Genomic DNA, 27,471 nt, shown 5'->3' with positions numbered 1-27,471 from the left:
GTGGGACTAGGGTAGCTGGGACACGTTGGCCGGTGTGGGGGAGTTGGGCCGAAGGGCCTGTTTCCATACTGTATCACTCTATGTGTAATCTATGCAAGAATTATTTCACCCTTCAGTTGCATATTTGACAAACAGAGCACTCTTGATTATAGAAACATAGAAACATAGAAATTAGGTGCAGGAGTAGGCCATTCGGCCCTTCGAGCCTGCACCGCCATTCAATATGATCATGGCTGATCATCCAACTCAGTATCCCGTACCTGCCTTCTCTCCATACCCCCTGATCCCCTTAGCCACAAGGGCCACATCTAACTCCCTCTTAAATATAGCCAATGAACTTGCCTCAACTACCCTCTGTGGCAGAGAGTTCCAGAGATTCACCACTCTCTGCGTGAAAAAAGTTCTTCTCATCTCGGTTTTAAAAGATTTCCCCTTTATCCTTAAGCTGTGACCCCTTGTCCTGGACTTCCCCAACATCGGGAACAATCTTCCTGCAATGGCTTATTGGCTAATGAGACGTACAACTTTGTTAGTCAGACCTGTTTGACCCGCTGAGTTACCCCAGCATTCTGTGTCTATCTTTGAAGGTTAATTGGCTTCTGTAAATTGTACTGGGGGCGGGTGGAAGTAGTGAAGAGGGGCCACCTTGGTGAGCATGGGCCAGTTGGGCCGAAGGGCCTTTTTCCATGCTCTATGACTCTATGAATAGTGACAGGTGTGGGAGGAAAGGCAAGGAGGTGAGATAGATTAAACCTTAGAGCACAAATGCCAACTGAAAAGAAGAATTATTGCAGGTAAATAAAACACTCGATATTCTTTATTCTGGAATCGCTAAATGAGCAGCAGAAATTATTGGGAGCCAGAGATACAGTATGCATTTTTTTGTATCTTCATAATCTTACTAATTCTAAGTTTGGGTGGCGCAGCGGTAGAGTTCCTGCCTCACAGCGCCAGAGACCCGGGTTCGATCCTGACTACGGGTGCTGTCTGTACGGGGTTTGTACGTTCTCCCCGTGACCTGCGTGGGTTTTCTCCGGGATCTCCGGATTCCTCCTGCGCTCCAAAGACGTGCAGGATTGTAGGCTAATTGGCCTGGTATGATTGTAAATTATCCCTAGTTTGTGTAGGAGAGTGTGAATGTGCGGGGATCGCTGGTCAGCAAGGACTCGGTGGGCCGAAGGGCCTGTTTTCTGTGCTGTATCTCTGAACTAAACTAAACTAAATGATTTTTTCTGCATTTGAAAAAAAAAGTCACGTTTCACGCTGATAAACATAGAAACATAGAAAAATAGGGGCAGGAGAAGGCCATTCGGCCCTTCAAGCCAGCACTGCCATTCAATATGATCATGGCTGATCATCCAAAATCAATACCCCGTTCCTGCTTTCTCCCCATATCCCTTGATTCCGTTAGCCCTAACAGGTAAATCTAACTCTCTCTTGAAAACATCCAGTGAATTGGCCTCCACTGCCTTATGTGGCAGAGAATTCCACAGATTCACAACTCTCTGGGTGAAAAAGTTTTTACTCATCGCAGTCTACCCTTTATTCTTAAACTGTGACCCCTGGTTCTAGACTCCCCCAACATCGGGAACATTTTTCCTGCTTCTAGCCTGTCCAATCCTTTAAGAATGTTATATGTTCTATAAGAAAACCTCTCATCCTTCTAAAATCCAGTAATCAGAAGCCCAGTCGACCCATTCTTTCATCATACTGTATGTCAGTCCTGCCATCCCGGGAATTAACCTGGTGAACCTACGCTGCACTCCCTCAATTGCAATAATGTTGTTCCTCAAATTAGGATACCAAAATTGCACACAATCCTCAGGTGTGGTCTCACCTGGACCCTGTACAACTACAGTAGGATCTCCCTGCTCCGAAACTCAAATCCTCTCGCAATGAAGGCCAACATGCCATTAACTTTCTTCACTGTCTGCTGCACCTGCATGCGTACGTTCAGTGACTTATGTGCAAACACACCCAGGTCTTGTTGCACCTCCCCTTTTCCTCATCTGACACCATTCAGACAATAATCTACCTTCCTGTTCTTGCCACCAAAGTAAATAACCGCACATTTATCCACATTATACTGCATCTGCCATGCATCTGCCCACTCGCCCAACCAATCTAAGTCACCCTGCAGCCTCCTAGCATCCTCCTCGCAGCTCACACTGCCACCTATCTTTGTGTCATCTGCAAACTTGGAGATGTTACATTTAATTCCCTTGTCTAAATCGTTAATACATATTATAAATAACTGGGGTCCCAGCACCGAGCCTTGCAGCACACCACTGTGGTGTAAAACAGTGTATTTGCATCATGGCTTAAACATATTTAAATGCATAGCAGAGATTATCCACAGTTTGATTCTGAAGGGTGCACGTACATATTTATCATCAGGTAAGCCATGTTCCTCTGTACATTTGCAACAAATGGGTTTGGGAGCTGAATAACACAGGATTTACCCTTTCTCAGTTCGGCATTGGAGGAGGTCCAGAAGGGGTTTACAATAATAATCCAGAAGGTTTATTGGGGTAACGTACCTGTATGATGAGCGTTTGATGGCACTGGGCCTGTACTCGCTGGAGTTTCGTAGGATCTCATTGAAACTTACCGAATAGTGAGAGGCCTGGCTAGAGTGGATGTGGGGAAGATGCTTCCAGTGGTGGGAGAGTCTAGGACCAGAGGGCGCAGTCTCAGATTTAAAGGATGTACCTTTAGAATGGAGACAAGGAAAAATTCCTTTAGCCAGAGGGTGGTAAACCTGTGGGATTCATTGCCGCAGGTGGCTGTGGAGGCCACGGCTTTTTTATAGAGGAGATTGATAGTTTTGATTATAGCCCTGTCCCACGGTACGAGTTCATTCCAAGAGCTCTCCCGTGTTTAAAAAAATCAAACTCGTGGTAAGCACGGAGATCGGGGACGTCACTTAGCGGCTCGTAACGCTAACGGCAAGTACTCGGGAAGACTCGCTAACGGCAGGTAAGCACGGGAAGACTCGCTAACGATTTTTCAACATGTTTGCCCTGATTCGAACTCTGAGATTTACGGTAATGGCCGCTCGTCGGTACTCGAGGCTCTCGTGGACATTACCGTAAATCTCCGAGTTCGATTCAGGGCAAACTCGGGAGAACTCCTTGGAGTGAACTCGTACAGTGGGACAGGGATTTTAGCAAGGGTGTGAAAGGTTACGGGAAGTAATGAAGAGAATGGGGTTCAGAGGAAAAGATAGATCAGCCATGATTGAATGGCGGAGCAGACTCGATGGGTCGAATGGCTTAATACCGCTCCTGTGACGTGATCTTATGATCCATGGGGTGAATGGCAATTTTCTCAATCCCAGCTCTGGCGGAAACATGGAAACACAGCAAGGAAATCCTACAAGGGCCTGGCATGCAATCAAACGCTGAAAGGGAAATCATGTTTGACAAATCTTTTCATGGTTGTAACTAGCAGATAAATTACCAGAGTGCATTGAGGATATGTTAACAGAGAGAAGAATGAGAAGTGATTTTTATTTCAGTTTACAGATACAGCGGGGGAACAGGCCAACTGGGTCCACAGCGACCGGTGATCCCCGCACACTAACACTATCCTACACACGCTAGCAACAAGTTACATTTAGACCAAGCCAATTAACCTACAAACCTGGATGTCTTTTTGCCGTGCGGGAGGAAACCGAAGATCTTGTAGAAAACACACAGGTCAAAGGGAGAACGTACAAACTCCGTACAGACAGCACCCCTTAGTTGGGATCGAACCCGGTTCTCTGGCGCTGTCAGGCTGTAACTCTACCGCTAAGCCACCGCACCCCATGCCAATCCTACAAATGTGATAGGTGGGGGGTAGCGATGGGGGAGGTCAAAGTTCATCGATGAAAAGACAGGCAATAGACAACAAGTGCAGGAGTAGGCCATTCGGCCCTTCGAGCCAGCACCACCATGTAATGTGATCATGGCTGATCATCCCTAATCAGTACCCCGTTCCTGCACGGAAAGTGTGAGATGACGGGATAGGGACATAAGCGTGAAATGTGAAGCCAGAGGAAGGAATGTAGATGGAAGGGGATGGGAACAGGGCAAAGGGGAGGAATGGGTGCACATCCAGGTGGGGCACTGGGGAGAGAGGGGGTATGCAAGAGTGGGGGGAGTTTGTTGGTTCTTCTTGTCTTCCATCCTCATCTGGCCTCTTCTTTCCTTATGGTATGATCTGGTCTGATATGATAAACCTGACCTAAGAACTTTACTTATCCCAGGGGGGAAGTCAGTCTGCCAACAGTCATAAAAACACAACAAGATACATCAAACATGAAATTAAAGTGACAAGTGGAACGTCCAGGATTGGGGATGTGTAAAGATTGTGGGCTGGGACGAGTTGGCAGGGGAGTCAGTCTACCCCGCGACAGAGAGTCTTACACTCTTATCTTTTCATCTCCGGACTTTTATCTTTGGGGTGTGGGAGGCTGACGGATGACTTTATTGAAGTGTAGGAAACCAAGAGCCAAGAGTGAGTGTTAATGACCTGTCCCACTTTCACAACTTAATTCACGACCTCTGCCGAGTTTGCCCTTGACCCATACTCGCAGCATGGTCGTCACGAGGTCATAGGTAGGTCATAGCAGGCCGTGATGCTAGGCGTAGGCACTCGTGGCATCAAGTTAGGTCGGGGCGTTTTTTCAACATGATGACAAATATCCACGAGTAAAAAAGGTCTTGAATTAGGTCGTGAAAGTGGGACAGGCCCTTTAATCGGGAAGAGTCCCGACGCAAAATACCATCTATCCATGTTCTCCAGAGATACTGTGCATAGGAAGGGGTTAGAGGCATATGGGCTCTGTTATTATTTTCATTATTAATGTTTAATGTTTTTTGTGTCATTCCTAACTGTCACAGTATGTCATGTTGTCACTTGCGGGCAGAGCACCAAGGCAAATTCCTTGTATGTGAGTACATGGCTAATAAACTGAGGATAAATGGGGATCCTGTGGATAGGGTGAACTGTTTTAAATATCTGGGAGTCCACATCTCCGAGGATATGACATGGGCATCACACGCCTCAGCACTCGTGAGTAAGGCAAGGCAGCGTCTTTACCACCTCAGGCAATTGAGGAAATTCAGTGTCTCCGAGGATCCTCCAGTGCTTCTACGCAGCGGCGGTCGAAAGCATCTTGTCCGGGAACATTACCATCTGGTTTGGGAATTGCTCTGCCAAGGACAAGAAGGCTCTGCAGAGAGTAGTGCGTTCGGCCGAACGCACTATGGGAACTTCACTCACCCCCCTGCAGGAACTATACATCAGGAGGTGCAACTCCGGAGCCAACAATATCATGAGAGACCCCTTCCACCCCTGCAACGGACTGTTCCAGCTGCTACGGTCAGGCAAACGCCTCCGTTGCCATGCGGTGAGAACGGAGAGGTTGAGAAGGAGTTTCTTCCCAGAGGCAATTCGGACTGTAAACGCCTATCTCACCAGGGACTAACTCTACTGAACGTTTTTCCTTCCATTATTTATTATGTAAAAGAATATGTGTGTTATGATTGTGTTTATAGTTTGTTTGGTTGTTTGGTTGTTTGTCTTTTGCACAAAAGTCCACGAGCATTGCCACTTTCATTTCACTGCACATCTAATATCTGTATGTGACAAATAAACTTGACTTGAATTGACTTGAACTTATTCATTCATTCATCCATACATTCATTCATTAACTGCGGGCAAACAGTGGACAAAAAGAGTTTCTTACCCAGAGTGGGGGAATCGAGAACCAGAGGTATAGGTTTGTGAAGGGGGAAAGATTAGACAGCAATCTGAGGGGCAACCTTTTCACACAAAGGGTGGTGGGTGTACGGAGCGAGCTGTCAGAGGAGGTAGTTGAGGCTGGGATTATTGCAACGTTTAAGAAGCAATTAGACAGGTGCATGGATAGGTCAGGTTTACAAAGAAACATAGACACATAGAAACCAGGCGCAGGAGAAGGCCATTTGGCCTTTCGAGCCAGCACCGCCATACACTGTGATCATGGCTGATCATCCACAATCAGTACACCGCTCCTGCCTTCTCCCCATGTCCCTTGATTCCGTTAGCCCTAAGAGCTAGATCTAACTCTCTTTTGAATGCATCCAGTGAATTGGCCTCCACTGTCTTCTGAGGCAGAAGATTCCACAGATTCACAACTCTCGGGGTGAAAAGGTTTTTCCTCATCTCAGTTCTAAATGGCCTACCCCTTATTCTTAAACTGTGACCCCTGGTTCTGGACTCCCCCTACATCGGGAACACGTTTCCTGCATCTAGCGTGCCCAATCCTTTAATAATCTTATATGTTTCTATAAGACTTCCTCTCATTCCAGTGAGTTTAGTGGGATACGGGCGAAACACAGGCAGGTGGGGCTAGTGCAGAAGGGGCAGGTTGGTCGGTGTGGGCAAGTATTGCCGAATAACTTGTTTCTACGCTGTATAACTCTATAAATGGGATTAGCCCAGAATGCCAACATGGTCAGCATGGATAAGTTGGGCCGAAAGGCCTCTAGCCATGTATAGTTGCTGGGACATCTATAACCTGGGACAAATGGACGAGAGTTTGAGAAAAGCTCTTATGGGTACCGGAATCAAGGGATATGGGGAGAAAGCAGGAACGGGGTACTGATTGTGGATGATCAGCCATGATCATATTGATTGATGGTGCTGGCTCGAAGGGCCGAATGGCCTACTCCTGCATCTATTTTCTATGTTTCTAAAACAAGGAAACCAAACTGGAAAAAGAAATCAGTCGGGAATAAAAGACAATTTCTATAAAAAAGGAAAATACAATTGATTAAATGAACACGATGAAACTACTGCGTGTGTCAGAGGATTTCCCAAGGGCATGAGATGTTTTACACCAAGATTGTAGTTTTCTGCATTGATATATTGTTTGCATGGCTGGTTATTAAACTTTGCTTGGTCACGCTTCAGATAAATATATTTTGCTATGTTTACAGATGTCCCACAGATGAGAAAGGGTGAATTAAATGGGAGAGTCTAAACAATGAATATATTTCTATAGAGCCTTTATGCCAGAAAACATAAGAGCAGAATGAGTCCATTAAGGGCCTGCCCCATTTGGCCGTCATTTGCGGGTAATTTACGCGACATTATTTACACGTCACGCACGCGTCGTGGCACGCACGTGATGCGCGCATGGTGCGTGATGACATAGGCAGTGACGTGCGGCGTCGCAGGATTTTGTGACGTACAAACTCTTCACACGCCATCTGCGTGACATGCAAATGATGGCCAAGTTGGACAGGGGCCCTTTACTCCGCCATTCGATTATGCCTGATCTATTATTCCCTCTCAATCCCATTTTCACGCTTTCTCCCCGTAACCTATCAAGAACCTATCATTCTCCATTTTTTAAATACCCAATGACTTGGCCTCCACCGCATTCTGTGTGGCAATGATTTCCATATTTTCATCACATCACAGGGGTCACAGCTTAAGGATAAGGGGGAAATCTTTTAAAACCGAGATGAGAAGAACTTTTTTCACACAGAGTGGTGAATCTCTGGAACTCTCTGCCACAGAGGGTAGTCGAGGCCAGTTCATTGACTATATTTAAGAGGGAGTTAGATGTGGCCCTTGTGGCTAAGGGGATCAGAGGGTATGGAGAGAAGGCAGGTACGGGATACTGAGTTGGATGATCAGCCATGATCATATTGAATGGCGGTGCAGGCTCGATGGGCCGAATGGCCTACTCCTGCACCTAATTTCCATGTTTCTATGTTTCTATCACCCTCTGGTTAAATTTCTATTCTACTCTAAAGGTACATCCTTTTATTCAGAGGCTGTGCCCTCTGATCCTAGACTCTCTCACTGGTGGAAACACCCTCTCTGCATCCACTCTATCCAGGCCTTTCACTATTCAGTAAGTATAAATGAGGTCTCCTCTCATCCTTCTAGACTCCAGTAATTAGAGGCCATGTACCTTCAAACGCTCATCATATGTTAACCCAATCATTCCTGGGATTGCTGAAAAATCACCTTCCATATAAATCTAATCCACCGTACTTTGTTAATTCATTTCAATTAACAGATTATAGATAGACACAAAATGCTGGAGTAACTCAGCGGGACAGGCAACATCTCTGGAGAGAAGGAATGGGTGACGTTTCGGGTCGAGACCCTTCTTCAGACTGATTTCAGGGGAGTGGCCGGTATAGAGTATGACCCCGACTACTGGTGCTGTCTGTACGGAGTTTGTACGTTCTCCCCGTGACCTGCGTGGGTTTTCTCCGAGATCTTCCGGTTCCCTCCCACACTCCAAAGACGTCCAGGTTTGTAGGTTAATTGGCTTGGTGCATGTGCAAATTGTCCCGACTGTGTATAGGGTAGTGTTAATGTGCAGGGATCGCTGGTCGGCGTGGACTCGGTGGGCCGAAGGGCCTGTTTCCACGCTGTATCTCTAAACTAAACTAATCTCAAAACTATTGGGGGAACATGATGGGAAAAGAGGCCAACATAGAGAAGGTAAGCATAGAAACATAGAAAATAGGTGCAAGAGTAGGCCATTCGGCCCTTCGAGCCTGCACCTTAGTTCAATATGATCATGGCTAATCATCCAACTCAGTATCCCGTACCTGCCTTCTCTCCATACCCCCTGATCCCTTTAGCCACAAGGGCCACATCTAACTCCCTCTTAAATATAACCAATGAACTGTGGCCTCAACTACCTTCTGTGGCAGAGAATTCCACAGATTCACCACTCTCTGTGTGAAAAAACTTTAGAGGACATCTTAGGAAAGGTGATCAGTAGATTTAGGAGGTGTTTAGATGCCAAGGCAGAGTAGAAATAAACATATAATGTTGTCACCCAGGCTCAGTTGGACAACTAATCATGAGATAAGGAGGGTTCTTTATTACACCAATTGGCAGACAAATAGGTGGATGTTTTTTTTAATTAATTACGAGGAAACAGAAAGTTGAAGGTTTATTCTAACAGAGAAAACAAGAATGAATAATGACCAAGAAACGTTTTCACGCAGAGAGTGTTGTGAGTCTGTGGAATTCTCTGCCTCAGTTCTCTGAGGTTCTCTGGATACTTTCAAGAGCTAGATAGGGCTCTTAAAGGTAGCGGAGTCAGGGGATATGGGGGGGAAGGCCAGAACAGGGTACTGATTGGGGATGATCAGCCATGATCACATTGAATGGCGGTGCTGGCTCGAAGGGCCGAATGACCTACTCCTGCACCTATTGTCCATTGTCTATAACTGGTGAATTATTTTTTAGATGTAATATCTGCATGCAACCATTGAAACCCAGAATATAAGAGATTTTGGGCACTGTGAATCTTTAGTCAGAGGGTGGTGAATCTTTACCACATAAGGTTGTGGAAGTTAGTCAGTGGATATTTTTAAGGCAGAGATAGATTTATTTATCTGTCATTCAAAAACAAATTTGAACAAAATGTCGTTACCATACAGTCATAATAACAAAAAGCAACAAAACACACAATTACATACATTTCCATCACAGTGAGTCTCCTCCAGGCACCTCCTCACTGTGATGGAAGGTAAAAAAAAGTATCATGTCTTCTTTGCTTCTTCTCCCGCAGTGGGTGGCGCGACCGGTGTCGCAGCGGCCTCTGCAGTCTGTCTGTGTTTTTTTGTTTTTTTTGTCCTGTTGAGGGTTTAGTTTGTTGCGGTTTAGTGTTTTTTTTTAAATGTGTATGTGTGGGTGGGGGAAACTTTTAATCTCTTCCCTGCATGGAGACCCGACCTTTTCCCTGTCGGGTCTCCGTTGCCGTTGGGGCCTAGCGCCGCGGAGCGGCCTCCACCGGAACGACCTGGAGGCTCAAGTCACGGAGCCTGTGGAGCTGTGGAGCTGCTGCGGACTTACCTCCGTGGAGCTGGCCGGCTTCGGGGCGTAGAGCGGCGGTGGCACGTTGCTGCGGCCCGGCTCTGGTGGATGGTGACACTGGGAGCTCGCGGATCCCCGGTGGGAGGCTGCTTTGCGGGGTACCGGCAACGGCGACTTCTCCCGCCCGGATTGCGGGGTTGAGAGTGACCTGGAGGGGGGCCCTACAACGCCCGGCGCGGCCTTAATTTGCCGCGGACTAGCGCCCGCCGAGGGCTTTGACCTCGACTTTGGGAGGGAAATGGAATGCAGGGGAGAGACAAGAACTTTGCCTTCCATCACAGTGAGGAGGAGAGCCACTGTGATGGATGTTTATGTGAATAGTGTTGGTGTGTGTTTTGGTTCTTTTATTGTATGGCTGCAGAAACTACATTTCGTTTGAACCTCATGTGAGGTTCAAATGACAAATAAAGGTATTGTATTGTTGTATTGTATTGTATTGTCAGGCAGTCAAACTGCTGCATCGATACGATCGAGGCTCCCGATATTGAAGCCCCCACCAGGCGATGGAAGATGTTGCGGCCGATTTTAAGCCGCGCCAGGCGATAAAAGGCCCTGCGAACGGGCCGATTCAAACCTTGCGATTAGGGGCGGACGAAGCTGTTGTTTCTGGAACTCCGGTAAAATCGGGCGCCAACAGCGAGCGCCCGATGTCACAGTCCACAGGGCCCACGGCCGACGCCTCTGAAAGTCGAGTTGCAGCCGCAATCGCAGCGCCACCGCAGCCTCCGAAAGTCAGCCAGCTCCGTGATGGTAAGTCCACAGGCTCAGCCACTGGAGCCCTCAAGGTCGATTCTAACTCCTCGATGTTTGGCCGCAGCACGAACGGAGATACGACACGGAAAAAAAGTCTCAACTCCGTTGGAAGAGAGAGATTAAAATAAGTTTCCACAACCCCCAACATGTTGAAAATTCAGCGGCGAACAGAAAGATGCTACGACTCTTTGGAGACCTCTCAAGACCACAGGAGACCTCTCACAACCCTACAGCCTGTACGGTCTTGAGAGGTCTCCAATGGTCCTGAGAGGTCTCCAAAGAGTCCTAGCGTCTTTCTGGTCGCCGCTGAATTTTCAACATGTTGAAAATTTCGGCGACCTATCACGGGTGCCGGCAGTCGCCTGTAAAGGTCGCGTAAGTGGGACAGGCCCTTTAAATCACCATTAGTCTCTGTCTCTGATCCTGCAATAGAAACTAATACACAGAAAACGCATGCTGTTTTCAGTAACACGCTGGGTCACGTTGAACTGAACCATTACCCAAGATCAATTATAACGCCAGTAAGCAAAGATGCTCGATTACACTAATTAGCATGGCTACCCCTTGTGAATAACCCATAACCAGGCTGCTTACTGACTGGGCAACCATTTCCCGTTTGATGGTAATGAGCACAGATTTGCATGCTAAGAAGAAAATGCAATTTTTTCTAGTATTAAGCGAAGTTTATTGCTGGGAGCTCTACACAACACTCAGCTCGGTTCAGATTGCTAAATGTTAGGAGAAACAATTGTTGACTGGAGACATTACCTATTTGAAGTCTAGTTTGCATCTTAATTTTACAGGCAAATTGCATTAACTGCAACGGCTGTTGGTTGTTCCTACAAGTTCAAGGTGGAATATTAAGTGTGATTCCTGTAGGAACAGCTGGTTTAGATATAGATATAGATATGCCATTTATTGTCACTATACATGTACAATGAGATTAAAAGCAGCCTCGTACTCAGTGCATACATATAATTTAGTACAAAAAACAAGAAACAGAAAACAAAACAAAAGGGAGAGGGGGAGGGGGGGATAGGTGCACAATTCTGCGGCGCTATATACATATCTATAAAGGCAAAATGGTGAAGGATGAATAGGTAATATTCTTAGGCAGATGTTTAAGAATTACATTTAATATTTTTTTTTTTAATTAAAAATATTAAAAATTACAGTTACAATACACATTACAGTTCCAAATTTCAGTACGTGGATAGAATAGATGGAAGTCCGGGTGTTGGGCTGTGAAGTTTACATTGAAGATAAACACAAGATGCTGGAGTAACTCAGCGGGACAGGCAGCATCCCTTGAGAGAAGGATAGAGGACCCATTCCTTCTCCCCAGAGATGCTGTCTGTCCCGCTGAGTTACTCCAGCATTTTGTGTCTATCTTTGGTGTAAACCAGCATCTGCAGTTCCTTCCTACATGCCCAGTTCAGTTTAGTTTATTGTCATGTGTACCGAGGTACAGTGAAAAGCTTTTGTTGCGCGCCAACCAGCCAGCAGAAAGACAATACATGATTACAATCGAGCCATTCACAGTGTATAGATACATGATAAGGGAATAACATTTAGTGCGCTGACCTCTACTATGCTGCTGCAAGGAAGAATTTCACTGTAGAAACAAGGAACTGCAGTTGCTGATGCACAGAGAAAAGACACAAAGTGTTGGAGTAACTCAGTTGGTCAGGCAGCATCTCTGGAGAAAATGGATAGATGACTCTTTGGGTCGAGAGCCTTTATCAGTGTGACTGTAAAGGGACCAGCCCACGAGCACTTGATTAACTCATGAGAATGGTGTGATCTCTTTGACTGTTTGGATACCAAATCATTGATTCCCTAAATATGTAAAATTTTACGCAGTGTCACCATTGTGTTAATACGTCTGCAAAACCGGAAAAATAGTGAATAGTGAAATTCCTGGATAGAGTGGATGTGGAGAGGATGTTTCTACTAGTGGGAGAGTCCAGCACCAGAGGTCACAGCCTCAGAATTAAAGGACCGTTCCTTTAGGAAGGCGATGAGGAGGAATTTCTTTAGTCAGAGGGTGGAGAATCTGTGGAATTCATTGCCACAGAAGACTGTGGAGGCCAAGTCAGTGGATATTTTCAAGGCAGAGATAGATAGATTCTTGATTAATTCGGGTGTCAGGGGTTATGGGGAGAAGGCAGGAGAATGGGGTTAGGAGGAAGAGATAGATCAGCCATGATTGAAAGACCCTTCTTCAAACTGAATGTCAGGGGAGAAGGAGACGAGAGATATGGAAGGATTAGGTGTGAAAACACAGATCAAAGGGGACGATGATCAAGGAAATGTAGACTCTCAGTCTGTAGAAGGATCTTGACCCAAAACGTCATCCATTCTTTCTGTCCAGAGATGCGGCATGTCCCGCTGAGTTACTCCAGCATTCTCTGTTCATCTTCGGTGTAAACCAGCATCTGCAGTTCCTTCCAGTGCATTACCTGTGGCCTTACGTGGTACAGCTTTAGGAACACAACCACGATCTCATGGTGTTTCAGAAGGAACTGCAGATGCTGGAAAATCAAAGGTACACAAAAATGCTGGAGAAACTCAGCGGGTGCAGCAGCATCTATGGAGCGAAGGAAATAGGCAACGTTTCGGGCCGAAACCCTTCCTCAAGATCTTACAGCTGGGATGGCTGTAAACATTGGGAGGGATGGGACCATAGAGAGATTTAAATGCATACAAATCTCCACCATTGATTCAATGGATAATGGAGTGGAAAATGCAAGAAGAAAAGCAACAGTAACACACTGGTGATGTCACCGATAGATGGGCACACAACATTTTTTCCCCCATGAATAGACGCAAACCTTCTGCACCTTCTGAATGTTGTAGTCGGCAGGGCAGTACTCTGCATATCGCCAACTTGGACAATTTGACATTTTTTTTATCAAACCAATTGACCAAGCCAATTAACCTACAAACCTGCACGTCTTTGGAGTGTGGGAGGAAACCGAAGATCTCGGAGAAAACCCACGCAGATCACAGGGAGAACGTACAAACTCCGTACAGACAGCACCCGTAGTCGGGATCGAACCCCGGGTCTCTGGCGCTGCATTTTGCTGTAAGGCAGCAACTCTACCGTGGCGCCACCGACTCAAAGTACAGGAGTAACTCGACGGGTCAGGCAGCAACTCTGGCGAAAAAGGAGGGGGTGATGTTTTGGGTCAGGACCCTTTTCCATTCTATTTTCAGCGCCTCACTGTAGCGATTTACTGATCATTAACGAATACATTGGTGACCAACTCGGATCTTTTACGCTTTAGATTTTTATTTTTTTATTTTTTTTAATTATTTTTATTAGAAGCAATTGTACAAGAATAAAACATTCGGTATGTAAAATTATACAATTAATGTACAGCTTCAATTTTGACCATTTAACCTGAAATTAAGGGAAAAGAAGAGAGAAAGAACAAGAGGGGGAAAAAGTGAAAAGGAAACAGATCGGACCCCTAGACTACCAAAGTAGTGTGGCCCAAGAGTGAATAGTCAATAGTCAATAGTCAATTTAATTGTCATTTGGACCCCTGGAGGTCCAAACGAAATGCCGTTTCTGCAGCCATACATTACAAACAAATAGACCCCAGACACAACATAATTTACAATTTTACATAAACATCCATCACATTGCTGTGATGGAAGGCCAAAAAAACTTATCTCTCCACTGCACTCCCCCCCCCCCCGATGTCAGAGTCAAAGTCAAAGCCCCCGGCTGGCGATGGCGATTGTCCCGCGGCCATTAAAGCCACGCCGGGTGGTGCAAGATTGCACACCGGGTCTTGGTGTTAGAGCCCCCGGCGTGCGCTCGCAGAGTCCCGCGGCCATTCGAAGCCGCGCGGGGCAGTGTTGTTAGGCCCCGCTCCAGGAGCTCTTCGACCCCGCAACTCGGGCGGGAGAAGTCGCCGTTGCAGGAGCCCTGAAAGGCGGTCTCCCTCCAGGGACCCGCGGGCTCCCGGTGCCGCCGTCCGCAGACCCGCAATAGCAGCCTCCTAATCTCCGGAGGTCGGGCCGCAGCAGGGAGAGATTAAAAAGTTTCCCCCTCCCTCCCACCCCCCCCCCCCCCCCCCCCACACACACACCCCAACATAAAATAACAAAAACTACATAGAAACATAGACAGAAAATAATAAAAACGCGGACGGGCTGCAGAGGCCGCTGCTGACCAGAGTCGCGCCGCCTACGCTGCTGACCAGAGCGCTCCACCACTGCTTCACAATAAAGATATAAGAGAGGAAAAGGAAAAAAAAAAAAAAAAGTGGTGATATACCTGCCTCTCGGACCCCCCCCCCCCCCCCTTCCCCTGCCCACCTCACCCATCCATAAATGGATTTAAATCCAAATTAGTGCTGTGCCATACTATCCTTGTTAGAATTCGGTAAAGGGTGTCCATGTCTTGAAAAATTGATCTGGTTTTTGTGCCAAGACAAGCCTAATATTTTCCTAATGTAGTGTCTCGGACATGTTTGTAATCCACATCTTCACAGTAGGGACTGATGTGAGTTTCCAAAATTTAAGTATTTGTTTTTTTTCGCCGATATCAGGCCATAGTTAAGGATGCGTTTAGATTTCTCTGTGCCATCACTCCTCCCTATCAGTGGAACCTGTTCCACAAATCTCTCCTATCTGAACTGTATACATAATATATCATCTCACTGCACGTCAGCTGTACATGACAGTAAAGAACCATTGATTTCTGTCTCCCTACCCTTCAATAGTTTCAACCCACCTCTCTGAAGAAAATGATCTATGTTTTGAGAGATACAGCGCGGAAACAGGTCCTTCATCCCACCGAGCCCACGCCTACCAACGATCACCGGTACACTAGTTCAGTCCGACACACCAGGGACAATTTATAGCAGCCATTTGTGGGAGGAAACCAGAGCACCTGGGGAAAGCCAACATGGGGAGAATGTACAAAACTCTGTACGGACAGGATCGAACCCGGGTTTCTGGCGCTGCAAGGCAGCAACTCTACCGCTGTGCCACCGTGCCGCCCCTTTCTGCGAAAGACTCGGTGGGAGATGATGAGGCCCCCATGAACCAGTTTGGGACATTGTTACCTTATTCCCCCACGCTACTCCCTTCATCATGTATCTGTACACTGTGGACGGCTCGATTCTAGTCACATATAGTGTTCCTGGATAGCGCGCAACAAAAGCTTTTCACTGTGCCTCTGTACACGTGACAATAAACTCAACTAAATGTGTGCGAAGTTTAGTTTTTAGTTTATTGTCACCGGTCATGTACAGTGGAAGGAAATACAGATGCTGGGATACATTGAAGATGGACACAAAATGCTTAAGCAACCGAGGGATCCCTGGAGAAGAGCTCCGACCGCCAGCCCGCGGCCTACAACAGTTTGAAGCCACGGTCAGCGGTACTTCTAGCCGCAGGCGCGGCGGGGACTTACTTACGTACCATCCGGAGCGGGATCCCTCGCTGGGAATCCCTGGAGAAGAGCTCCAGCTGCCGGCCTGCGGCCTACACCATCTTCAAGCTGCGGTCTCCGGAAGGGAAGCACCGATTCGGGACGTACCTTGCTTGGACATCTGGCCGCCCGCAGCGGCGACTGCGGATGTTTATGGTCCCGACCACGGGGAGAAATGCTGGAGGACTGACTGAACTTGTGACGATTGCTGTGGTGGATGTTTTGTGTTAAATTTTTTATTGTGTATCGTGTGTTCTTTTTTATTGTATCGCTGCTGGCAAATTCATTTCACTGCACTTCATTGAGTATGTGACGAATAAATCTTGACTATTGACTATTGACTCAGCGGGCCAGGCAGCATCTCCGGAGAAAAGGAATAGGTGACGTTTCGGGTCAAGACCCTTCTTCAGACTGAGGGTCAGGGGAGAGGGAAACTTTCTGTCCTGAGCTTCCTCCACTGTCAGGAGGCTGCCTGACCCGCTGAGTTACTCCAGCATTTTGTGTCTGCAAACTAAGCTAAGTTTTACTAAAGCGGACTATCGATGGAATATCGATCGGTAGATATTTCTGCCTTGATAATCACAATCATACTTTATTAGCCAAGTATGTTTTGCAACATACGAGGAATTTCATTTGCCGCACGGTCATATCAATAAAAAGGGGCAGAACACACAAAATACATTTAAACATAAACATCCACCACAGTGACTCCTCCACATTCCTCACTGTGATGGAAGGTGAAAAAAAGTTCAATCTCTCCCTTGTTTGTCCTCCAGCGATCGGGGGCCTCGAACCTTCTGTTGCCGGGGCGATCTTATTCCCGTAGCCGGCCGCGGGCCTCCGCGTCGGGGCGATCAAGCTCCTGCATCGGGGAGAAATCTCAGTTCCCCCACGCCGGGCGATCTACCCCGGGTCGGGGCTATGCCGAACGTCGTGCGGCTTTTGGAGCTTCCCGTCGGTCTCAACCTGCGACTGCGAGCTCCTCGATATTAAAGTCCGCAGGCCGCGGTTGGAGCGTCGATCCCAGGCAAGGGATCGGCTCCGATCGTAAGTCCACGTCCCCGCGGTGGGGCTCAAAGTCAGTCCCGAGCGAGGCCTCCAGCTCCACGATGTTAGGCCGCAGAGCGACCAGAGATACGATCCGGAAAACAAGGTAAGAAATTGAAAAAAGGTTTCCCCCGACCCCCTCGCCCGCCCACCCCCCACATAAAACAAACCAGAGAACATTAACACAAACTTTTAAAACACACTAAAAATAACAAAAAAAGACAAAAAGACAGACAGACTGTAGGCGAGGGTGCCTTCGAAGCTCCACCCGGTGGAGAGAGGAATACAGCAACTAAGTGGTCAAGGGTAGGTGAGTTTAATGTAAGTTTAATGCTGCAAATATTTCATAGGCAATAGTAGACTGCTTACCGTCTCAAACAGATAGACACGCCATTATTTAGGGGGCGATGATGTCAGCACAAGCGGTAATCTCTGGAAGAGGAAGCCCTTCAATAAGTAATTGCATGATCCCTTCCGAATGTCACCATGTCTGAGGAAGGATGTGCTGGCATTGGAGAGGGTCCAGAGGAGGTTTACAAGAATGATCCCAGGGATGAGTGGGTTAACCTATGATGAGCGTTTGTCGGCACTGGGCCTGCACTCGCTGGAGTTTAGAAGAATGAGGGGGGACCTCATTGAAACGTTCAGAATAGTGAAAGCCTTGGATAGAGTGGATGAGGAGAGGATGTTTCCACTGGTGGGACAGTCTTAGACTAGAGGTCATAGCCTCAGAATTAAAGGACTTCCTTTAGGAAGGAGATGAGGAGAAATGTAGTTAGTCAGATGGTGGTGATTCTTTGCCACAGTGGGCTGTGGAGGACAAGTCAGTAGATATTTTTAAGGAAAGATAGATAGATTCTTGATTAGTACAGGTGTCAGAGGTTATAGGGAGCAGACTGGAGAATGGGGTTACATGGGAGAGATAGATCAGCCATGATTGAATGGGGGAGTAGACTTGATGGGCCGAATGGCCTAATTCTACTCCTAACACTTATGACCTTATGAGGCACTGGCAGAGCGCACTTCTTAAGTGCTGGTATATATTGTTTGTCCCTGTGCAGACCTGAATACATTTATATACTGTACTTGGTGTAGGAAGGAATTGCAGATGCTGGTTTACACCAAAGATAGACACCAAATGCTGGAGTAACTCAACGGGACAGGGAACATCTCTGGATAGAAGGAATGCTTCTATAAGAACCATATAAGAATCAATAGAAGAAGGATATCAGTGAAGAAAGTGAATGGCATGTTGGCCTTTACAACACGAGGAATCGAATACAGGAGCAAAGAGGTCCTTCTGCAGTTGTACAGAGCCCTAGTGAGAACACACCTGGAGTATTGTGTGCAGTTTTGGTCCCTTAATTTGAGGAAGGACATTCTTGCTATTGAGGGAGTACAGCGTAGGTTTACAAGGTTAATTCCCGGGATGGCGGGACTGTCATATGCTGAGAGAATAGAGCAGCTGGGCTTGTACACTCTGGAGCTTAGAAGGATGAGAGGGTATCTCATTTAAATATATAAGATTGTTAAGGGCTTGGACACGCTAGAGGCAGGAAACATGTTCCCGATGTTGGGTGAGTCCAGAACTAGGTGCCACAATTTAAGAATAAGGAGTAAGCCATTTCGAACGGAGTCGAGGAAACACTTTTTCTCACAGAGAGTGGTGAGTCTGTGGAATTCTCTGCCTCAGAGGGCGGTGGAGGCCGGTTCTCTGGATGCTTTCAAGAGAGAGCTAGATAGGGCTCTTAAAAATAGCGGAGTCAGAGGATATGGGGAGAAGGCAGGAACGGGGTACTGATTGGGGATGATCAGCCATGATCACATTGAATGGCGGTGCTGGCTCGAAGGGCCGAATGGCCTACTCCTGCACCTATTGTCTATTGTCTATATTTGGTGTGACCATTCATTATTTACCTTAACAATTCATTGCATTTGATAGATCTAAACGATTATAGGATGGGTTTTTTTGGGGGCTGGTTCTACTAATGAGCGCAAACTGAGGAATTTAATTGGTTATTTATGATATTCTGTTAATTTTAAGCTCGAATTTTCCTGTGATTGATTATAGAGTCATATAGAATGATACAGCATGGAAACAGGGCCTTCGGCCCAACTTGCCCACACCGGCCAACATGTCCCATCTACACTAGTCCCACCCGCCCGCTTTTAGCCTCATATCCCTCCAAACCCGTCCTATCCATTATCCTCATTATTCTTCAAGAATTAGTTATTCTTGCTGCCTGCCTTTCAAGAAGGAAAGACGAGTCCACAGGGCCTTGAGGATGGAGAGGCCTTTTGTTCTTCAAGAGGCGTTGACAGGCCACTCTGGAATCCCGAGCAGTTTGCAGGTCTGGGCCCACAGTTCAGTCTGGAGGTCTTCGTCGTAGGAAACGTCTGCCGATTTTTCCTTCTGGCCATTGTTGAGATAGAAACCGCCGGAACCTTCCAGGTCGGGCGAGAGCGCGGCGTATATCACGGTGGAGGCACCCTGGCTCGGAGTCTGCAGGAGGAGAGAGGGAGAGACTGTAATCGTGTACTGTCTTTCCGCTGTCTGGTTAGCACATAACAAAAGCTTTTCACTGTACCTTGGTTACACTTGACAATAGACTAAACTGAGAAAGGATGAAAACTGCCACAATTAACATCACAACTATTATCTACCTCATTGGTGACCCTCGGACTATCTTTAATCGGACTTTACGGGTTTTACCTTGTACTAAACGTTATTCCCTTGTCAAGTGTTGGTACACAGTAAATGGATCGATTGCAATCATGTATTGTCTTTCCGTTCATAACAAAAGGATTTGAGTATAGGAGCAGGGAGGTTCTACTGCAGTTGTACAGGGTCTTGGTGAGACCACACCTGGAGTATTGCGTACAGTTTTGGTCTCCTAATCTGAGGAATGACATCCTTACCATAGAGGGAGTACAGAGAAGGTTCACAAGACTGATTCCTGGGATGTCAGGACTTTCATATGAAGAAAGACTGGATAGACTCGGCTTGTACTCGCTAGAATTTAGGAGATTGAGGGGGGATCTTATAGAAACTAACAACATTCTTAAGGAGTTGGACAGGCTAGATGCAGGAAGATTGTTCCCGATGTTAGGGAAGTCCAGAACAAGGGGTCACAGTTTAAGGATGAGGGGGAAGACTTTTAGGACTGAGATGAGAAAATCATTTTTCACACAGAGAGTGGTGAATCTGTTGAATTCTCTGCCACAGAAGGTAGTTGAAGCTAGTTCATTGGCTATATTTAAGAGGGAGTTAGATGTGGCCTTTGTGGCTAAAGGGATCAGGTGGTATGGAGAGAAGACAGGTACAGGATACTGAGTTGGATGATCAGCCATGATCGTATTGAATGGCGGTGCAGGCTCGAAGGGCCGAATGGCCTACTCCTGCACCTATTTTCTATGTTTCTATGACTGGTTAGCATGCAACCATGGGTGGCACGGTGGCGCAGCGGTAGAGTTGCTGCCTTACAGCACCTACAACGCCGGAGACACAGGTTCGATCCCGACTACGGGTGCTGGCTGTACGGAGTTTGTACGTTCTCCCCGTGACCACATGGGTTTTCTCCGAGATCTTCGGTTTCCTCCCACACTACAACGACGCACAGGTTTTTGCAGGTTAATTGGCTTGGTATAAATGTAAAATTATCCCTGGTGTGTGTAGGACAGCGTTAATGTGCGGGAATCGCTGGTCGGCATGGACTCGGTGGGCCGAAGGGCCTGTTTCCGTGCTGTATCTCTCTAAATTAAACTAAACTTCAAAGCTTTTCACTGTACCTCAGTACACGTGACAATAAACTGAACTGAGCAATTAGCGGCCTGCTGACAAACTAGCGGCGGGCTTTATGACTCTCGTTAGTATTGGTGTGCAGTTTATGTGTAGAAAAGGAAGCCTAGAAGTTGCAAAGTCCGTACCCCATGGTCAGGATCAAATCCAGGTCTCTCGCACTGTGAGGCAACAACTCTAAAGCTGAGCCACCTTCTGCTACCATGGGCTGTGACACTAATGCAATTTAGCATTGACAAGGTACTGTAAGATCAGACTGTAGATACTTAAAAACAATTTACTTCAGTCCAATTAGAAATCCATTTCCATCCTTCCGTTCACAGTCAAATAAAGGTTGCAATGATAGACTTTCAATGCAAGTCTGCGGTGAATGAATAGGAGAAATCTAAATAAATATTGACACGGCCAAAATACACTAATTACATTTGTAGGAATGAGTTGTTTCTCAAAGGTTAATCAAGAAAATATTTCAAACAGTAATTAAGTTTTCAGCTTGTACGCCCACGACTGCACAGCCATGTACAAATCAAATTCAATTTACTAACAGAATCAGTCTGAAGAAGGGTCTCCACCCGAAGCGAACAGTCTGAAGAAGGGTCTCGACCCGAAGCATAACCCGGTCCTTCTCTCCAGAGATGCTGCCTGTCCTGCTGAGTTACTCCAGCATTTTGTGTCTATCTTCAATTGACAGATTCGCAGACGGCACCACCATTGTCTGGCGCCCCATCCAACTCATGAACCGATGATCGGCCATGAGAAGGAGGGGTGTTGATGGTGTCGGCGGTATGCGAACATCCATAGGTCTGACAGCTGACCGGGCTGCCGACCGACGGGGGCCACGGGTGAGGCGGGGCCGGACGTGGCGCTCCGACCCGACAGCCCCCTCGACCCGAGAAGTAGCGGTCAAATACGGGTCAAGGGCAGTCCCGTACGGGACAAACCAATTTAGCCCAATATACGGGATGTCCCGGCTAATACGGGACCGTTGGCAACCCTAGGCACACATACCCCGGCTTGCACCGATGGCGCTGAAGTGAAGCTGGTTGAAAGCTTCAAATTCCTCAGAGTAATTATCTCCAATGACTTGTCCTGGACCAACCCATATTGAAGCAGTGGCCATTAATGTACACCAATGCCTCTACTTCCTTACAAGGTTTAGGAAGGTCGGCATGCCCCCAACAACTCTCACCAACCTCTACAGATGCGGTGCAGAAAGCATTTTATCGGGATGCGTCCCAGCTCGGTTTGGGAACAGCTCCGTCCAAGACCGCAAGAAATTGCAGAGAATGGTGGACGCAGCCCAGACCACCACACCAACCATTTATACCTCACGCTACCTCGGCAAGGCCAGCAGCATCATCAAGGACCAGTCTCATCCCGGTCACTCCCTCTTAGGATTTAGTTTAGCTTTAGAGATACAGCGTGGAAACAGGCCCTTCGATCCACCGAGTCCGCACCAACCAGCCATCCCCACACATTAACACTACCCTGCTCACACTAGGGACAAGTTACATTTGTACCAAGCCAATTAATCTACAAACCTGTAGCGTGGGAGGAAACCGATGATCTCAAGTACACACTCTGCACGGACAGCAGCCGCAGTCGGAATCGAACCTGGGTCTCTGGCACTGTAGGTGGTGTATGGCAGCAAGTCAGAGGGTGATGGGTACATGGAACGAGCTGCCAGAAGGTAGTATAAGCTAAAGAGGTAAAGACACTTTGAGAGGTAGATGCATGGGAGGGTGTTAGAGGGATATGGGCCGAATGGGGGCAAATGGGCAAATAGCTTAAGATGGGGGCATCTTGGTGTGCAGCGGGACAGGCAGCATCTCTGGAGAGAAAGATTGGGTGACGTTTCGGGTCGAGACCCTTATTCAGACTTAAAAACTTGCCCCGCAGATTTACTTTTAAATTGCTGAGAGAAAGGAGCGGCTGGGCTTGTACACTCTAGATTTTGGATAAGACGGGATCTTATTGAAACATACAAGATTATTAAGGGTTTGGACACGCTAGAGGCAGGAAACATGTTCCCGATGTTGGGGGAGTCCAGAACAAGGGGTCACAGTTTAAGAATAAGGGGTAAGCTATTTAGAACAGAGATGAGGAAACACTTTTTCACCGAGAGAGTTGTGAGTCTGTGGAATTCTCTGCCTCAGAGGGCGCTAGAGGCTGGTTCTCTGGATACTTTCAAGAGAGAGCTAGATAGGGCTCTTAAAGATAGCGGAATCAGGGGAAATAGGGAGAAGGCAGGAACGGGGTACTGATTAGAAACATAGAAATTAGGTGCAGGAGTAGGCCCTTCGGCCCTTCGAGCCTGCACCGCCATTCAATATGATCATGGCTGACATCAGTATCCTGTACCTGCCTTCTCTCCATACCCCCTGATCCCTTTAGCCACAAGGGCCACATTTAACTCCCTCTTAAATATAGCCAATGAACTGGCCTCAACCACCTTCTGCGGCAGAGAATTCCACAGATTCACCACTCTCTGTGTGAAAAATGTTTTCCTCATCTCGGTCCTAAAAGATTTCCCCCTTATCCTTAAACTGTGACCCCTTGTTCTGGAGATTGGGGATGATCAGCCATGATCACATTGAATGGCGGTGCTGGCTCGAAGGGCCGAATGGCCTACTCATGCACCTATTGTCTATTGTCTATTTGCCCCCTCACCTTAAAGTCACACCTAAGATAAAATGCAATCCTAAGACTATACAACCTTAAAATAAGACATAGGAGCAGAACTAGGGATTTGTCCCATCGAGTCTGTTCCGCTATTTGATCATGGCCGATCAATTATTCCCTCTAAACCCCATTCCCGTGCCACTTTTGTGGCCCTTACTAATCAGGAAGCGATCAATCTCGGCTTTAAAAATATCCAGGAAACTTGAAGCACGATATTTAAAATAGCATGGATCCCTGAGCAGCTGAAATGCCTTGAGATAGCGATGGATTTTTTTACACACTGCTTCACAGATGACTGGAGTCTCAGATGAAACGGTTCTACAGATCTTCAAAATGCAAAGCTGCTTGCCAATGACGCAAGTATTCACTTTGTTTAAATAACCAGAACGGAAGCTCGGTAGCCCCAGAGCTTCAGATTATTGTCATGGGACATCATCCCGGTTGTGTCAATGGCTTTAAATCCCTAGGAAGCAGAAGTAGTAGTACAAACATAGAAACATAGATTATAGGTGCAGGAGTAGGCCATTCGGCCCTTCGAGCCTGCACTACCATTCAATATAACCATATAACATATAACCATATAACAATTACAGCACGGAAACAGGCCATCTCGGCCCTTCTAGTCCGTGCCGAACACGTATTCTCCCCTAGTCCCATCTACCTGCACTCAAACCATAACCCTCCATTCCTTTCCCGTCCATATAACTATCCAATTTATTTTTAAATGATAAAAACGAACCTGCCTCCACCACCTTCACTGGAAGCTCATTCCACACAGCCACCACTCTCTGAGTAAAGAAGTTCCCCCTCATGTGTTACCCCTAAACTTCTGTCCCTTAATTCTCAAGTCATGTCCTCTGGATATTTTTAAAGCCGAGATTCTCAATCTCAAAATTCACCACTCTCTGCAGCCATTTTGCATTTCAGTGTGTTGGAATTTTCATATCGGCCGACCTCCGATTTTCCGGCAACTGGTTGGTACGGCACCTCCTTTAATCCGGACAAATTTACGAGGGCGCACTTGAAACCAGCCCCGGAAGTCCCCCCGAAGATGTGGCTCCTAGGCCGGGTGAGGTGGCCGATCTCGACCTCATCGGGACATCCGTGGCCAATCGGCGGGCCGAATATCCCCGCGTGCAGCCAGGGCTCTGGAACTCTGGCCCGGCCGAAGCCGGCAGATCTGTTCCCATAGCCAACTTCTGAGAATGACTTTGTGGGCTGTTATCTCGGTCCCCCGAGGCCACGACCTCTGTCGACCCGGCAAAATGGATAATCCAGCAAGGCTCTGGAATCAAGCGTGCCGGAAAATCAGTGGTGGACCTGCACCAAGTCATGATGCAACCAGTCACCAAGATGTACTTTCTGTGATAGTCATAGGGTCTTACAGCGAGAAAACAGGCCCTAGCCCACACCGGCCAACATATCCCATTTACACAAGTCCCACCTGCCTGCATTTGGCCCATATCCCTCTAAACCTGTCCTATCCAGGTGCCTGTCTTATATTTTCTTACGCGTTGCGATTGTACCTTCCTCAAGCATTTAAGAGGCTTTTCGATGGGCACATGGATAGGCAGTGAATGGATGGATTATGGATCATATGCAGGCAGCGGAGATTAGGTTAACTTGGCCTCATGTCCAGCAGGGGCATTTTGGGCCGAAGGACCTGTTCTGCACAGTTCCATATTTTATGTTCTATATTCTATCAGGTCAAATAAAGTTTGTCTGAATGGTACGCTGATGAAAGGCCTTCTTCTCTGCTTCTCTTTCCACAGCTGCTGCTAAATGACTGCAGAAGGGTCTCGACCCAAAACCTCGCCCATTCCCTCTCTCCGTAGATGCTGCCTCACCCGTTGAATTACTCCAGCATTTTGTGTCTACCTGCTAAATGTTGCCAATCTTTTATGTTTTTGTCTCAGATTTCCAGCATATCTGTGAGGCCAGAGTCAGGCAGTTTACCTCAGAATAAATCCATGGACTCATATATTTTCAAATAATCCAGATGCTTGATTATTATGTTTAAGAAGGAACTGCAGATGCTGGAAAATCGATGGTACCCAAAAATGCTGGAGAAACTCAGCGGGTGCAGCAGCATCTATGGAGCGAAGGAGATAGGCAACGTTTCGGGACGAAACGTTGCCTATTTCCTTCGCTCCATAGATGCTGCTGCACCCGCTGAGTTTCTCCAGCATTTTTGTGTAATTTGATTATCATTCACTATTCAATGGTAAAATTTGTACAAGTCCAAAATGTATTATATGGACATGGAAGCTATGGTATTCCATAGTTTTATTCTGCTTGAAAATTGTTGCAGGAAGGTCAAATATAAATTAAAAAGTACATCAAGAGTTACCAAAGTAAACCAACATCTGAACCTCTTTGTGTCTCTATAAAAAAGTACATGGTTTCTGGAAAATAAGACCTTTGTGACTTCTTTGAGCCCTTAATAAACTGGAATCAGTGGTTAATTGCTGATTATTTTCAGCTGAAGAAAATCTAGTCATTGTTCCGCCAAGTTGCAGCGAGAGCTAAGGGTAAAAATATCAACGCTATTTCCATCCTGACGACTTTTCAAAGTGACGTGAGTGATGCCTGCTTCCTTGAACGTAAGACTTCCTTGAACATGGAGCTGGTGAGAACAGTTAGCATGGACTCGCCCGTCTCCAGATGGTACAGAATGCAGCTGTACGTCTTTTAACTGGCACACGTAAACATGAGCACATTTCGCACATTTTAGCCTCACTCCACTGGTTGCCTATTCAGTTTAGGATCCATTTTAAAATTATTTTATTTGCTTTTAAATCCCTGAATGGTCTTGCCCTGCCCTACCTATCTGAGCTTCTACACCCTTATACACCCACCCGCTCTCTCAGGTCAGATAATCAGCTGCTCCTGAGTGGGCCTAAAACTAAGCTGAAGCTCAGAGGGGACCGTGCCTTTGCTGTGTCGGCACCCAAATTATGCAACGATCTGCCTCTCCACATTAAACAGGCCTCTTCTCTGTCTGTTTTTAAATCACTTCTTAAAACCCATCTCTTCTCCGTGGCCTTTGATACCCAGTAAGATGTCGACTTTATTTAAGTAAATTTAATTTCTTATTTTTTGATTGCTTTTATTCCGTGGCTATTATTTTTACTCATTTTTATGTCTTTTAATTTATTGTTGTATTTCATATGTAATTTTTGCGCCTCATGTGAGCTGTTATGGTGTCTGTTTATGATGTCTTGTTTATTCATCTGTACAGCACTTTGGTCAACACTGGCTGTTTTAAAGTGCTTAACAAATAAAGTTGGATTGGAATGGATGGACTCGGTGAGCCGAAGGGCTGCAAGAATTGAAAAGGGTGGCAAAGAACTAGTGAATGAATGGAATGTGAAAAAACAAATTAGAGCCAGCACCCACTACAACACACTATGGGAACTTCACTCGCCCCTCTGCAGGATCTATACGTCAGAATGTTCCACTCCAGAGCCAACAAGATCATGGGAGACCCCTTCCACCCCAGCAACGGACTGTTCCAGCTGCTACGGTCAGGCAAACGCCTCCGTTGCCATGCTGTGAGAACGGAGAGGTTGAGAAGGAGTTTCTTCCCAGAGGCCATTAGGACTGTAAACTCCTATCTCACCAGGGACTAACTCTACTGAACCACTCTACTGGGTTTTGAGTTTTTTTTAATTGCTGTTTTTTGTTGTTGTTTTTTTCCTTTTCCCTTCCTACCACAATTTGTAATATGTAAAAGAATATGTGATTCTGTTCCATTCTGTTTGTAGTTTGTTTGTTTGTCTTTTTGCACAATCTGCGAGCATTGCCACTTTTCATTTCACTGCACATCTCGTATGTGTATGTGACCAAT

The 27,471-nt window shown here is 46.6% G+C and overlaps 1 protein-coding gene across 1 annotated transcript in view; it reads right to left on the bottom strand.

Moving 5' to 3' along the window:
• Positions 1-19,168: 19,168 nt before the first annotated feature.
• LOC129716284 (dehydrogenase/reductase SDR family member on chromosome X-like) overlaps positions 19,169-27,471 on the bottom strand; it is a gene marked incomplete at its 5' end in the record, with an annotated part of 54,244 nt that continues 45,941 nt past the window's right edge. The window contains one exon of the mRNA XM_055666156.1: positions 19,169-19,643. Coding sequence (XP_055522131.1) covers positions 19,446-19,643 — 198 coding nt within the window. The remainder of the gene's footprint in view (positions 19,644-27,471) is intronic.

This window comes from Leucoraja erinacea, unplaced genomic scaffold (assembly GCF_028641065.1).
Source record: "Leucoraja erinacea ecotype New England unplaced genomic scaffold, Leri_hhj_1 Leri_201S, whole genome shotgun sequence".
NCBI lineage: Eukaryota > Metazoa > Chordata > Chondrichthyes > Rajiformes > Rajidae > Leucoraja > Leucoraja erinaceus.
The sequence above is the reverse complement of the archived record's forward strand: the minus strand, read 5'-3'. Positions and strand labels throughout refer to the sequence as shown.